General features: G+C 39.3%; 1 protein-coding gene across 1 annotated transcript; it reads right to left on the minus strand.

Annotated features, from left to right (window-relative positions):
• Positions 1-457: 457 nt before the first annotated feature.
• On the minus strand, positions 458-3,668 carry LOC114152421 (uncharacterized). Its single transcript, XM_028030326.1, has 4 exons — positions 3,571-3,668; positions 3,391-3,519; positions 1,542-1,598; positions 458-1,470 (listed from the first exon to the last, which is right to left on the minus strand). Exons 1-4 carry the CDS (start codon positions 3,666-3,668, stop codon positions 1,056-1,058), a joined length of 699 nt encoding a protein of 232 aa, XP_027886127.1. The 3' UTR covers positions 458-1,055.
• Positions 3,669-15,508: the final 11,840 nt, after the last annotated feature.

Raw genomic sequence — 15,508 nt, forward strand, 5'->3', positions numbered from 1 at the left:
TACTTTTTGCTTATTTGATAGTTGTATGCTCCCCCCAAAAAATTTACATTGAATAGTTAGGTTTGAACAGTCTTTATTTCAACTGAAATCAAGCTTAATATGCCAAAAAGCCATCAAGGCCCATATTCCCAAAGACTAAAAGTAGCTCTTATTGATGTTAAAATTGTTTCATAAAGCAACTTAAGCTTTAAGAGGTCCTAAATTGACAAGATGACACTTGTAAAATGGATAGAGCCGTGCCAATAGCAGGCACTGCATGTTAGATGAATTGGATCAATTCTGTGGTTTGGCACCTAATCCAGTCTAGATGGCATTGGTTTATTATACAAGTATGTGGAGTTTCTTGTAGGTCAAGGCTAGAGCTCAGAAAAAAAAAAAAAAAAAAGCTACCAGAATATATTTTAGCATGAGATAGCCTACAACCCTTACCAGTAACAGTCCATTAAGTTTTCCCCAACCATTAAAGAGCCAGGTCCTAGAAGGCACCACACCCCAAGTTAGAAGCCCCAAGTTGTCAGTTAAATCAACTCTGCAGCAGTGAGAGACAAAGTTCAAGTCCTAGTCATTGTCACATGAAATTATAGTCTTCTGCTCCTCAAAGTCATGGCAGACTGCAACTTGGTTGCTTCAGACTTCTCCCTTAAATGCTGCTAGTGAGGCAGTTTAGCCAGCCATGTGTAGGTTACAGCCAAAAGTTCCAGGATGTAGGCTTAAGACAACGACTGCTTTTTGATACCATTCCTACCCTTTACTTCAAGTTATTAGTTTCTGGCCGATTTGTCAGAGAAGGACTTCTGGTCGATTGAGGTGCCAGTCTTCCACAACATACATGGTACAAAAGTTGGAGTCTTACACTGCACAAGTTAGTGTCGTACCCCCCAGTTAAAGAATGATGTTTAACACATTGGTTTATTTAGAAAATATTTACAGAGATTCACTTCCACTTCACTTCTTCAACTACCATCACCTGCAGGAAACGACAAAACAGCATATGACCAAAAGTTCTGTCATTCAGATAGTGCTTTGCATTTAGCTCACTGGTCCATTTGGTGTTCTTAAGACCCTCTCCCTGGGTTCTGTGGGGTTTTAGGTACAAGGATGTGGTCAAATGTGTCCTGGGTGTACTTCGAGTCAGAGCGGAAGTCTCGTGCTCGCTGGTAATAATGGTCGCAACCATTGCCAGAGGAACCTGGGGAGCGCTCCAGTGAAAGTGCAGGACGGCTACCGTAAGGATTCAGGCACAGCTTGTCGGCGATCATCCGAGTGATTCTTGCGTCTTGGGCGGCAGACAGAACCTCTGGAGTGGTAACCAGCACCAGTTTGACCCAACCACAAAATAAACTCAAATTAGAGAAAGAATGGGTGTCGTGTTCTGCGTTGTTGAGCAAGTGTAGATAACGTGGATACTTGCTTTTCTGAATAGGAGCACATGCACCAAAGCTGAAGAGCAGCAGACAAATCCAGGAACTCCTGTTTCACAAAGGGAGTCAGTAAATGCATAACCAATCACCCAAGGCACTTAAAATTAAGCAACCACTCACCTGAACCATCCTGTTGGACCAAGCTGATGACCTCTGAAAGGAAAGTGGTGATTGCACCTGTATTTATACTGATGACTCAGCTGCTTTAATTACCTTCATCTTGTTCAGCTGGAGCCCCCGAAGCTCCACACCCGTCACAGTCCTTCAGACTCACTTCTGAAGGTCTTGGAACCTTATGGGGACAAATTGCATTGCATGAAATAAACTGTAAATAATTCATTTTTTTCTTCGTATGGAAGATAGAGTCATAAACTAAAATGCTGAGCATAAGTGGTCTTCTAATGTTACTTTGGTGTTAGAAAGTCAGTGGGAATTAAAAGATCTCAGAAAACACTCCTGCTTTGATAGCCAGGAGAAATATAACAATGTGCAAGAGTTTTAAGCCGGCTGAGATTTCTTTTGTTTTTCAACTTTCTCATAAGCAGCAAGTTTTTTTTATCTAGATCAAAGGATACCTGGGGGCCTTTTTTTTTGTAAGCATATTGTTCAGTGTGAGCTTAAAGTGTAGAAGACAGAAGAATAACGTACAAACTTCAATAATCTAATATTCAACAAGGCTCATCCACAGTACAGTACATTTGTATGGATATATATACATATGTGTGTGTTTGTGAAATCCATTTAAGATTAAACTAACGCTAAAACCTACACATCTTTATGTGAATAGCTTATGTTTTTTTAGAGTTAAGTCTTTTTAAGAAAAAAAATGAAAAGGGTTTTAATGAAAATGTCAGATTTCAGTCACGGGACAAAATAGATTGAGCCAATCCTTCAGCGGTGAACAACAGTCTCAGTAAATCAGGGTTGGGTTTCCTTTCTCTGTTTTTTTCCCGCCAAAGTTTATTAGGAAGCTGGAAATAACAGTGGGTTCAGGTGGCCACAGAAGGGTGTGTCCATTTTGTTAGCATAACCACTCTACAAAATGTATTAGAATGCTGTAAAAGTCATGGCTGCATTTCCATAACCAGAACCTTTAGTTGATGAGTGCAACATTTATTTTATTTGTAGGGATTGATTTTCCCCACCACTTTGACCCAAATGTGGTCTCATCTTTCTGTTAAAGATAAATCACCTATAAAAGCCTCAGAAAACACATGCTGAACAATGATGTGCTTTTTGATATCATTGTTCACATTTAGCCGTAGTCATTTGGAAAGAGACATCTTAACGCCTCCAGATCTAGTTATTGAGGAAACTGAAGAACCGATGAGTCCATCTGCAGCTCCTCTTGATCTCTGCCGCCATCAGCTTTAAGGATGGCCACCGCACATCGTTCACACTCGTGGAATATCTCTGATTGCTCGAGTGGACGTTTATTTATGCTGGAGCATCAAGAAGCTCTTCAGATCGGTTTCAGTGTGAATTCATGCATGTTCAAATCTCCACTTTAGTGACAATTATTTCAGCCAGCTGCTGTCTGACTGGGTCAGGACATTTCCTTGAAATACTCGGACTACTCGGCTCGCATGTTGGTTTCTCTCTGCATGTTCTTCCAACCAAGTAAGGAATACCACATTTCTTTGGAGAAGGGTGTGTGGAAATTGGGTTCATTCTCTATGCTGTGCAAGTGGGCTTGAGCTTAAGGTCATAAACTGGCTACACTGCATCTTATGAGACATTGTCCAGAGGCACAGACCTTAACGAAAGCCTCCAGTCTTTGATATTTTTTGGTCTTTTGACAGAAGAATGCTCTCTGGAATAATTTGGTCAGTCAGCCACTACTGGGAGGGTTTCTCAAAGTTCCTTGCTTTCTACACTTTTGAATGGCCATTTCTGTTTAGAGTTCCACATCCTGAAATTAACAAGTTCAATAAGTTGATATAATTCCATTTCTCTAATACAAGCAGACCTCACCGCCATCCACAAGCAGACCTCACCCTCCACACCAGCCACTGCCAGTGTGGACGACGAGGGATGAAGGGTACACAGGGCGGGTCGCAACCATTCCCAGAGGAACATGGCGAGCGCTCCAGTGACCCTGTAGGAGAGGACGACTACCATCGGGACTCAGGCCTAGCAGGCTGGCCACCATTTCAGCAATCTCTGCTTCTTGGGTGGCTGAGTAGTCAGCACCGACACCAGAGAAGCTGGTGGAAGAACCAGAGCCAACACCGCCGCCTGATCCATCTCCGAAACTGGAGACACCTCCAGAACTGCCCCTTCTATACCCAGAACCTCTGGAGTAGTAGCCTTCATCAGTTTGACCTTAAAGAGGGAAGTGTCAAATAAGACTGGCAATTTAGAGCCCAGGTTAATGTACTTGAGTTAGTAAGAGCAAGGAGTGCCCCATTATAATCCTTAAAGTATGCAGCGTTCTAGTTGTACCCTTGCACTAAGGGCACCTAGAACCAGTCATTGATTTTTTTTCCCACCCCCTCCCAGCATAGAGCAATGTTTAACCAGGCAAACAAGAACATTTGACACATCTAGTCAAAACCCCCTCCACTCTCCAGTACAACTAAGATTTTGACTTGGCATCTTAGGGAGCCAAGATAAATAGTTTAAGGACATATACTGTATGTCCTTAAGCTATAGCAAAATGTGGCAAACAACTCCAGGAACACCTGTACAGATATATTTTTTTTAGTCAAGTAAAGTCATCAAATAGCTAGAATGGAGGGAGGGGGAAAAAAATCCTAAACCCCCAAACTCACCTGAAAACACCCTGAAGCATCACGCTGTCCTCTGAAACCACATTACACCTGTACCAGACAGAAAGCCTGTGGAACACAAAGCTTTGTGGTGTGAAGGGCTGGTGGCTGCAGCTTTATATTGACAGCTCAGCTTGTTCTAATTGGGGCCTGCCCATAGCAATGCATAGGGATATAGATCCCTATGCATTGCATGGCAGGCACCTATCCCTATGCATTGCATGGCAGGCACCTATTGTTCTACACCTCAAAATAACTGCTGCCTCCTACTACCGTTAATGCGGCTCATACCGCTGGGTGCACACCTACAAATGAGGTATCAAAACGTGCAGAAAATTCACGCCATTGGAGCTATTACTTTTGGTGGGATTTGGGCTTAACGTGGCGACATAATTCGCAAAAAACTACGAAAAAAACCCCATTATAAGTCAATGGGAAAAATCCTAGAAATACCCTATTTTTGAGGATTTTCTGTGTCGTCACGAATTCACGTAGAAATGCCATTCAAATTTCATTTTGTAGATACGTCTGTGATCTCTTCGGAAGTGAAGACGGCTCGTCGATACCAGTTACGGTTTGTCCACAATTTGTCTCTAAGCGACCCAAAGTTTCTCATTTTTCCTAAAATTAGAGTGTGAATCTTCCTGATTGCCCCTCTGCTAGAGTGAGAAATGAAGAGAATTTTTCACCCCAAAATAATTTTGAAATCGCCATCACGCCCACAAATATCGCACGATTGGTATCAAAATCGGTCCTGACATTGATACGCCTGTCTGCTCCGGTAAAATGTTTTCGAAATTTATCTAGATCGTACGGTTTTCTGTCACGGTGCTTCAGAGCAAAGTCATGCGACAGGATTTTCTCAGGCTATCTCAGGCTGTCTCCCATGTATTTGACTACAATTCCAGATCTGGGCACAACATTTCTTTCTCTCATCACTGTTAATACTGTGAGTGAGGTAGAGACATGAATCTCGGGACTATCGCAGAAGACAAACAGCCCTCTCATACGTTTCAAACGCTTTTCGAATATGTATTATGGTTCCCGAACGGGAAGGATTTGTTTCCAATGCTTTTTTTCAGTAAAACTGGCTGGCTGAAACAGAGAATTGTCTGCTCCAGCCTCTCTCACTAACAGTTCACACTTTACTGAGAGAATTATTTACCATAGCAACGGAACTCAAGAGGCTATTGGCTGCTGATTAGGACTACAAATAAGCATCACTGTAGTTCTAACTATAGTGGAACCCTCAGTTGAAACAGATCAGGACTGAACTGGCCTTTACAACTACTTGCTGCTATGGGCTGTATTTAACTGATTTAACTCAGTCACCGTTACACATGGGATTAGTTTGGAACATTAAAATGAAGCATACTGAAAATTTCAAAATAAAAGCCTTGAATATTTTTACATCATGTTATTGCTCTTTTTGGCTTTATGTGACTTTTTTATCCAAAGCACTGATACACATGGGATTAGTTTGGCCTTTTGAAATGAAGCATAAAGAAAATTTCAAAATAAAAGCCTTGAATATTTTTACATCAACTACTTGTGTTTTGAGCATTATATAACTGATTTAACCCAATGACTATTACACATGCGATTAGTGTTGACCTTTGAAATTAAGCTTAACAGAAAATTTCAAAATAAAAGCCTCAACATGCCCCTGAGGTTAGTGCACCGCCACAGGCGGTGCAATAATATTATTCTGCATTATCTTTTTGTCCCAGGTTAGGGAAGTTCATTAGCATTAGCATTTTAGCTTAAATAAGCTATTAGCTATTTATTTGACTTATTAGCCATGTTTAGTATACTGAATGGAGTAAGTCCATTATAGAAAACATCCTAGTGATGTCCCACATGCTAGTGACAGCAATGATGCTAACATTAGCATTTTTGCTAATTTTAGCTGATACACTTACTTTATCATACTGAACGGTGCAAGTACATGTTAGTCAACATTCTTGTCATTGTCCTCATATGATTGCAGCTTTCTTTAGCATTGATGCTAATTTCTAGCATCAGAACGCTGGGTCCAAACCGACGGGCACACTTTGGCAGGCCCCGGTTAAATTTCTTCAGGAATTTTCTAGTTAAACTCATCATGTTCACCTGGAACTCTGCAGTAAGTAGATATTGATATGCAGATAGTGATCTAAATCTGAAAAATACTTTGGAAAGAGATCAAGAAAACCAGGTGGGATAATGAGACAGTGGGAGACACAAAATACAGTTGATGTTACAAGAGTTAGTGGATAAGTAGGAGGGAGGAGATCATTATAAGTAGAATCAGAACTGGTCATAATGTTTTGAATGGCTCTCTTTTTAAGATGGGGGAAACATCTTATTGGTTTATGCAAGTGGTTCAATACTACAGAAATAATAGAACATGTTTTTGTTATTTGCAGACAATATGTGATTGAAAGAAAAATATTGAGTGTGGAAATTGGGTTGTAACAGGAAACTGAAGTTTGAAAATACGGTTGCTAGGTTGAAAAATGACTTGGGGAAAGGAAAGACATTTGGTGCTATGAGAAATATTAAGAGAATTTGAGGAAAGAAAATGATGTGAAGTAAAATCCAATAGATGGCAGTAGTGCACCATTGATAGATGCAAATTGATGTTAAAAATGAAAGAAGAAGATGGGCTTTGGAACCCTGCCAAACTGAGTTTGTACCACTGTTTCTCCAGGACCGGCCCAAGGTAATATGGGGCCTTAGACAGAACTCCCCTCCCTCCGGAACCCGTCCTACTAAGAACCTCAACATCACTAACATGTTTAAATATAGATAAGGCGAAGTCTGTGAGAGGGAGACCAGGTTTATTGGCAGAGTTTAAAATCAATCACTGATTATTGGTTATTTGCTGTGATGTATTTGTGAACAAACCCAATTCAAACACAAAGATTGCACCATATTGTAGCCATGGTAACACAACAATCAAACTATCAAGATGATTCCTTAAACTTTTACAAAGTAAACTTCCCAATTAAATCCTAAATGTACTATTTATTTTTCTCAGCTGAATGCATTAAATAAAATGTAATAACATTGTCATTCTCAATAAATGATGTTACAGGTTTAGATCTATGATCTGTGTTACAATTAACCCATTTCTAGGGGCCCCTGAGTGTCTGGAGGCCCCTGAGTGTCTGGAGGCCCCTGAATGGCCCCTACCAGCAGCTACTGAGTTTTCTTTGCCTTGATATCCCAGTCTTATAATTCTAGGTCTCTGAGGTTTAACATCAAACTATTATATAGAGTTAACCCCTTTGAGCTTTTTTGATCTATAAATCAGTCTGCAGCCAGGTTGTTCTAGAGGTTAAATAGTAGCGTGGACCAGTCAGCCCTTCGCAATTTTGCTGCGTACCGGGGGTGGGGGGCGCAGTACTCCGATGTTGTTTTGTTACTCATTCTGCTGCAAGTTCGCTCAATTTTGACGCGCAAGAGGTAACCGGTAAAATCCGGTTTAGGATTTTCAAAATAAAAGATCCGGAAGTATTTCATTATTTCTTGGTCCCGGTGGATGGGGACCACTGAGCTAAGGTATTTGAAAACCCGGTGTTGTAGCGGGTAGAGATGATAAAACGATGATGCCAACGGAGACGTGAGGCGGATGGGAGATTCGCTTTATAGTTCGGGCACAAAAGCTTATGGCTGCGAGCGACGACGTGGAAGCGCAAGCGGGGATGACTTCTTAGGAAACAGGTTATGGCGAAGGAACGGATTTCGTGGAATGCTGGAGAATCGAGCTGCTGAGATGGAGGTTGAAACTAAACCAACTACGTAGGAGATTTCCCTAAAAAAAGCTATGCCAAATAGGCTTAATTAGAATGGGAGAATTAGGGAGGGGAGCCATCCTGAACTCCCAGAGGTAAAGTAGTACGGGCTCCGCCCCATGTAGGATAGAGAATGAGGGGCTGTAGTAGACTTAATGAGTTAGATTATTTTAATTTGGGATTTGAGGATTATCCATCCATCCATCCATTTTCTGTGCACCCTTGTCCCTAATGGGGTCGGGAGGGTTGCTAGTGCCTATCTCCAGCTACGTTCCAGGCGGGAGGCGGGGTACACCCTGGACAGGTCGCCAGTCTGTCGCAGGGCAACACAAAGACCTACAGGACAAACAACCATTCACACACAAACACACACCTAGGGAGAATTTAGATAGACCAATTAACCTAACAGTCATGTTTTTGGACTGTGGGAGGAAGCCGGAGTACCCGGAGAGAACCCACGCATGCACAGGGAGAACATGCAAACTCCATGCAGAAAGACCCCGGCCGGGAATCGAACCCAGGACCTTCTTGCTGCAAGGCAACAGTGCTACCAACTGCGCCACTGTGCAGCGATTTGAGGATTATATATATATATATATATATATATATATATATATACAGTATATATACAGTATATATATCATTTAAATGTGCTAAACCCCTAAATGGACTAACCCCCTCGTTTTTCGTTACGTTCCAAAAATAAAATACTCCATAATACATTGAAGCCAAAGAATAAAACCTTTTTACAGGCCCAAACATTTGTTTAACAAATAAAAGTACTGTATAAACATTTTTTTTTTTTTTTTTACAAATAACTACTGTACTGTAAAATAATAATTTTAATATGAACTGAAGGCGGATTCCCGTGCCCGAATTGCGGAGATCAGCGCCGCCCCACCGCGACCTGAGTTATTGGATTAGAACGGGAGAAAATAAAAAATGATTATGAAAAAAACCAAAACAAAGTACAGTAGGACAAAGTAGGACTCACGTGTATTTCACTGCTCTTCTGACTGAGCCGCTGCAGCCTGACTCCGCTCTGTAGCGGTTTTTTTTTTCTTCTCAAGCCTGCGGTGCAGGTGTGTTTTTCCGAGAGAAGAACATAGTTATCGGTAGATGTTGTCGCTCTTTTTTCTTCTGGGCAAAAAGATTCTTATAAAGCGACATGCCACCATCGATTATGTTAAATTTGGCAAGCTGTTTTATGTATGTGAACATATTATACCGCAACGTTGTTGACACACAGGTAGAGAAGAAGCAGAGAGACTGTTTAGCCAATCAGAATGCAGAACACGATGCACGATGCAAATCCGCGAAGCTGCGAGACCGCGAAAGATGAACCGCAAAATAGCGAGGGTTCACAGTACTCCGATGTTGTTTTGTTACTCATTCTGCCGCAAGTTGGCTCAATTTTGACGCGCAAGGCGTAACCAGTAAAATCCGGTTTAGGATTTTCAAAATAAAAGATCCGGAAGTAGTTCATTATTTCTTGCGCGGCCCGGTACCGGTCCGCGGCCCGGTGGTTGGGGACCACTGACCTAAAGAATAGGCTGCGTGGACCCGGAAGAGACGGAACGACCTGTGGAGTAATAGCGTGCAGATTTCGATAATCTTGGATGAGGATGAAACTTAGAAACGTCGGACGGGACATGAGCTTGAAATATCAGAATACTGGACAGTTTGTTTGTTAGCGGAGAACGGCCCTGCCTCCGGGCGAGTTTAACGGGGAGGGTGAAATGAATTTACGAAGTTGAACATATACAACGACATCGGTAGCCACCGGCTACCACCGGCTACCAGTTAACGAGCTGAAGGTGCTGTATTATTAGCTAATCATCTTTTAGCTATCAGTACCTGAATCTAACGGCTTAACACGACTCAGTCAGTTAATTGGGGGAAAAACTGTGCGAAGTTCTTAGCGCTTTGCTATAGTTGCCATGATGCCTGTGCAGCTCACAACAGCAGCAGCTCTCCTGCGCTGCCGCACGGCGTAAACCCGGCCAGCATGAGCCTCGTAGCGCACATGTTGCATTTGGAGGCAGCTCGGAAAAATGGGTGACGACGTGTTGACGGATTAAACTGTTGAACTGCAGATGAGAGACAGGAGACATGACACGGAAGAGCGGAAATCCCTATTATATCAAATAGAAATAGGAATAATGGAGAGTTGACCGTTCTAAGGTAAAAACAACGAATAGCTTCCAGTCCGGGAGAAGGGGGAGGGGGGCACGGTGCCGGTGTTATGCCGAGAAACAGCAGTAGCTCAGAGAACAGGTGTCATTACGTAGAAAAAATGAAATCCCTCTTAACTCTTCCTTTCTTCAAGTTAGCAGGGGGATCTGTCTGTGGATCTCCCGCTCCATTCCCCCCTCATTCTGTTTCAGATCTAAGGTAAAAACAAAAAAAAAACATGGGACCGTTCCCTTTTGTCCTTTGTCAGTAATTTTCACACTTTATTTTTCTGAAAATGTGTATTTTATTGTTGCTTCTGTAGCTGAGTTAATTTCATTTATTTATTTATTTGTTATTTTATGAACCTTGTCAAGACATTTTTATTTCTATTTTGTCAAATTAACATGTCTGCTGACATGGCTATTTCTGTTTTATACTGCTTTTATTTTTGGTTCCTAATGTAAATATTGTTTTTTGGAGGGACGTTATTAATGTTGCACAAAGCAACGTTCAGTGACGTGGCTGCAGCAGCCAGGCAGAAGCTGCCTAACTGAGCTGCTGGTAAGATGCGCTCTGAAGCTACCTCTCACTTTTAATAATGTTTATATTGTTAAAAATAGTTTTCACAGCTTTTGTTCTGCATAAAAATATAATGTTGACTGTGTAAGTGTTTTTTTAAAAAAAGCTTTGGTGTTGGTTAAAGTTAATTTGTTAGGTTTATTAAGTTTGTATAAAGTTTCCTTCCAAAATGTGTTTGTTGGGCTGCAGGACTGTGACTGATTGTGTGTATCATACCCGGTGCTGAGTGTGTCCCACACTGTTTTATAGGTATGTAATGGATACACAGATTTTTGTTGTAGTTTGATGTTGATTTGTACATGATTTTACTTTACTTTATTCCATTTGTTAATATAAAAAAGAGCTGCCTAACTGAGCTGCTGGACTGTGACGGTGATTGTGTGTATCATACCCGGTACTGAGTGTGTCCCACAGTGTTTTATAGGAATAAACCAACGCAGAGCTTGATTCCTGTGTGATCCTTTCCACATCTGTTGCACTTTATGCTTACATGTAATTTTATTTTCTGTCTCAATCACAAAAATACGGAACTTGAAGGGGAAGTTCTGTATTTGCGGGCAATGTGCTTTACCAGCAATAACTAAACCATATAACAGTCAATCAGAAGAGGATTAGACCTAAAGAAAACTTCCCAAACATTATTTGAAGTTGTTTCACTGAACTAAAACTACAGAATGAAGACATTGAAGGAGTCAGGACTCCCTCTGCAGACGAATAAGCCAATAATTTTATTGAATCCAATGTCCACACAACATACAGAGTCACAAAAATATTAATATTGAGCTTTGAAAAACGTTCCCAGATGGACAAGTGGTTGACAAAGAACATAAATGTATCAATAACAGGAAAGTAAAGTGCTGTAAACTTAAGGAACATGAGCAAAATCTCTTCAACCCATTTAAATGGATACATAAAATGACATGTCCCCATTTCAACATTATTTCACATATTTTAGGAGAAACCTAAATTCATGAAGATTCAATAAACTTCCAAATTAAACTCGGCATACTTAGTCCAAGACTTTATAATGTTCTCGCTGCAGGCTAAACATTCCTTTCCTTACATTCTATGTAATTCTGTTATTCCAATTTAAAGCAAATGTGTTGGCTCATCATAACTTTTAAGGTTGATTCAACTCATTTACTACTAATTTGCTATGTTTTGGACCAAGTCTGGATTGCTTTATGTGTATTTTGCATGTTGCCTATGACTGTTGCTCGTGGGGAGAGACATTTCAGTAATCTAAAACTAACAGAAAATAATTTAAATAACCTACTTCCATACTGTATGTGGACTGTTGGATGTAAAATTCATGAGCAGTAAATATTGTGCTAGTTATCAGTGTTGGACCAAAGAATGCAAAGCAGTCGCAAGCCTTTAAAATTGTGACGCCTTTGATGGGTCAAATAGACTCAAGAAATTGTAACAGGAGCTGCATGGGGGGGCCCCAATTAAATTTTTTGTCAGGGGGCCCAAGATTCCTGGCAGCGCCCCTGCTAGCAGTACAAGTAAATTATATAAAACATGTGATTTATTCTTAACTCTATGAAAACTTATTTACTGACAATAAGTTTACCATATATATGTATGTATACAAACTAATTTAATATAACAAAGGATGGATACCTTAACAGAGGTGTGGTGCAATAAGTTCACTTGAAGTAATTACTAACAGCAGTTACTTCAATTACTTTACCCACATGACCCTAACATTCTTGCAATAAATCTATGTTGAACATTTCCACATTTTGGCTACAACTCCCCTAGATAGCATATACTGAAGATGTGTCTAGTCATTTTTTAAACATTTTACATTCTATTAATAGCTGTTTTCCAATGTTCTATTTCTTTTCCCATACTTACCATGCTTTCTATTGACATTCATAATTATTCTTATTACTGAAACTTCTCAGAACGTGTTCATTCTTAATTCCACGGGCCACCATTATTCCAACTCCCAGTGTTTGTCTGACTCCCTGCTAGCTTAGTGCTAGCTTCCCCCTCCCAGATTCACACATGCCTGCCCTTCTGCCTGCAGGAAACGTTCCTTCTTCATGAACATTTCCTCTCCTTCCTACCAGGAAGCAGTAGCTAATCTGAACTCTTCCTCAATCTGTCCCTGGTCACGTCTCTCATTATCCTCCTCCAACAATAATGAGTCCCCTCAATCACTAATTTTCCCTCCTTCTTGGAACTTTCCAAGACTTAGCTCCATAACTGCTCACTTAGCTTTTGATTTTTTTTTTTACATTCCTTCTTAACTCTTCAGGCCAGTTGCTAGATCATGTAAATATATTCTTACCAGATATGAATGACCTGGAACATTACACTGACCAAAACTACACAAGCAACATATTGATTAACAAATAACATTATTATTTCACAACACATGGACAGATTTAAGTCATGTTATTTAATGTTTTTTTCATGCAGGAAACATGGACAAAGGTGTTACTCAAGTTGCTGCTCTTGGTCGGCCTTTTACCTTAGGCATGCTTTATGATGCTAGCAAAGATCAAATCATCCCAGGTAAGAATGAACTTCTTTATGTCCATTAGCCTTTATATTTTTGAAGAAAGAGAACACTGTTGCCTAATCTTTTCAAATCTCTAGTTAAAAAAATTAATGTAAAATATACTCCTACTATACCTACTATTTGTAGAACTGTTCCTACAAATATGTGAATCACACTCTAAAAAGTGTATTTGGGCTGTTGTTTATGTTATGGCCTTATATTTACATTAATCTCACTTAATTCTTTGGGTTTAGCGATGACAACTTACTTTTTGTGTTGAATTAACTTAAAAGTTAAAACTTTTAACTTAAAGAACTTTTTATTTTGGCTTTACTTGAAATGCCGTGTTCATATCCTACGTCTGATGTCATGACACAAGCTTTACTAGAGACAGACACTGTACCAGTCAGGGTGTTGTGGTGGTGCAGGAGTAGAGAACAACTCACAAAAGGACACCTTAGTCCTCGACATGGCCATCGCAGGTTCAATTCCTGGCCTGTTGACCTTTGAGCTTTACCACATGTCTTCCCCCTCTTTCACTACCCTGTCTAACTACTCCCAAACCAAAAGCCGCCTGAGCCAAAAAACACTGGTAAAAAAAGAAAGGAAAAAAAAAAATATATATATATATATACTGCTCAAAAAAATAAAGGGAACACTTTAAGTGTTAAACACCTGTTTAAGTGTTCCCTTTATTTTTTTGAGCAGTGTATATACTGTATATATATACATATATATATATATATATATATAATATATATATATATATATATATATATATATATATATATATATATATATATATATATATATATATATATATCTACAGTACAGACCAAAAGTTTGGACACACTTTCTCATTGAATTCAATATATATATATATATATATATATATATATATAAACAGGAAAATTTGGCGCTGTTGAAATACCTCTTACAAAGAGTCCCTTGCATTTCTAAAACATTTAACACTGGTGTCAGTGTGAGCTGCTTAGCAATAAAGTAGAAATTTACTGACAGACAGAAATATTTTTTTTTTCAGAAAATCTAGAAATCATTTAGAAATTTTCATCAAACAATTTTTGTTTCAGATAACCACATGAATCATTATGCAGATTGAATGCTGTCAATTTATACACTTAAAAAAACTCTTCTCTATCAGCAATAGAATTTTACTCAATATAAATTTATATTGTAAATATTGGCAACCAGAGCTGCCAGTATGTTACCATAAATTACAGACTTTTTTTTGTTTGCTTGTTTTGCATGTAGCTGATGCAAACATTCAACTCTACTTTTCCACTAGAAGTGTGCAACACTGCATATTTTAGAAATGATGCTATACCAAGTAAATTCAGAGCCATTATTGCCAATACCAATATCAATACTTATTACTTAAGTATGAAATATTATCAAACTTCTGACCTTTAGCCTGTGTTGTGGTTTTTCCTTTGACTTATTTTGTCATAACTTTAGACAGAAATTTTGAAAAAGTTTATAGATGTCTACAAATATTTTATCTATATAAAATATGTTTATCATATTTGCATGATAAACAGAATCAATAGGATAAAACAACTAATTTGTGTGCATTGATTTCTAAAATGCAAAAATATAATTTGAAAGCTAATCAAAGGATGCATCTTTTAACAGTCCAGTTGAGAAACTGCGATACAAAAATAAAATACGTTTTAAGAGGGAATCTGAAACTAATATATCAATCTTATGCTAGTATTGCTCTGACACTAATACTGATATTGATAATATGGATATTTTTGGATTGATTTGCCCATTTCTCCCATTCACACAGACAGAATAAACCATGGTGAAAAAACCCTGAAACACCAGTGTCTTAGATAATAAGAATAGCTCGACACTTGGCACAAGATTCAGGGCTACCAAGTTTTATGAAACGGGCAAAAACGTTTCTGCAAATTTTGTCAGCTGAATGAAAGGACCAAGATATATGTGACAGCCATTCAGAAACATTGAGAAGCTGGAGGTAGCCAGTTATGACTACTAATTCTTGACCATTTAAATAAAATCAGTAGACACTAGAATTGGAAATCCTTATTACTCTGTGTTCCAAATAAAGTGTTTCTTTTGTTTGTTTGTTTTAATCAAAAACATTTTGCTCATTTTTTTGGTAAAGTAATGCAAACTGTGCTGGGTTTGGAGAGATATTGCTGTAGTTGCAGGAAGATAAAACCTCAACACCAACATGGTGACAACCAGGGGGCATGGGCGGGCATTAGGGGGCATTGCTGC

Source organism: Xiphophorus couchianus, chromosome 10, assembly GCF_001444195.1.
Source record: "Xiphophorus couchianus chromosome 10, X_couchianus-1.0, whole genome shotgun sequence".
In the NCBI taxonomy this organism is placed as follows: domain Eukaryota; kingdom Metazoa; phylum Chordata; class Actinopteri; order Cyprinodontiformes; family Poeciliidae; genus Xiphophorus; species Xiphophorus couchianus.

Coding starts and splice junctions, on each gene's coding strand:
- LOC114152421 (XM_028030326.1), bottom strand. CDS start 3,668: ATGGATCAGGCGGCGGTGTTGGCTCTGGTTCTTCCACCAGCTTCTCTG. Junction 1,599..3,390: donor TGCTTGTGGATGGCGGTGAG/GTCTGCTTGTAT, acceptor GTATAAATACAG/GTGCAATCACCACTTTCCTT. Junction 1,471..1,541: donor GGTCCAACAGGATGGTTCAG/GTGAGTGGTTGC, acceptor TTTGTGAAACAG/GAGTTCCTGGATTTGTCTGC.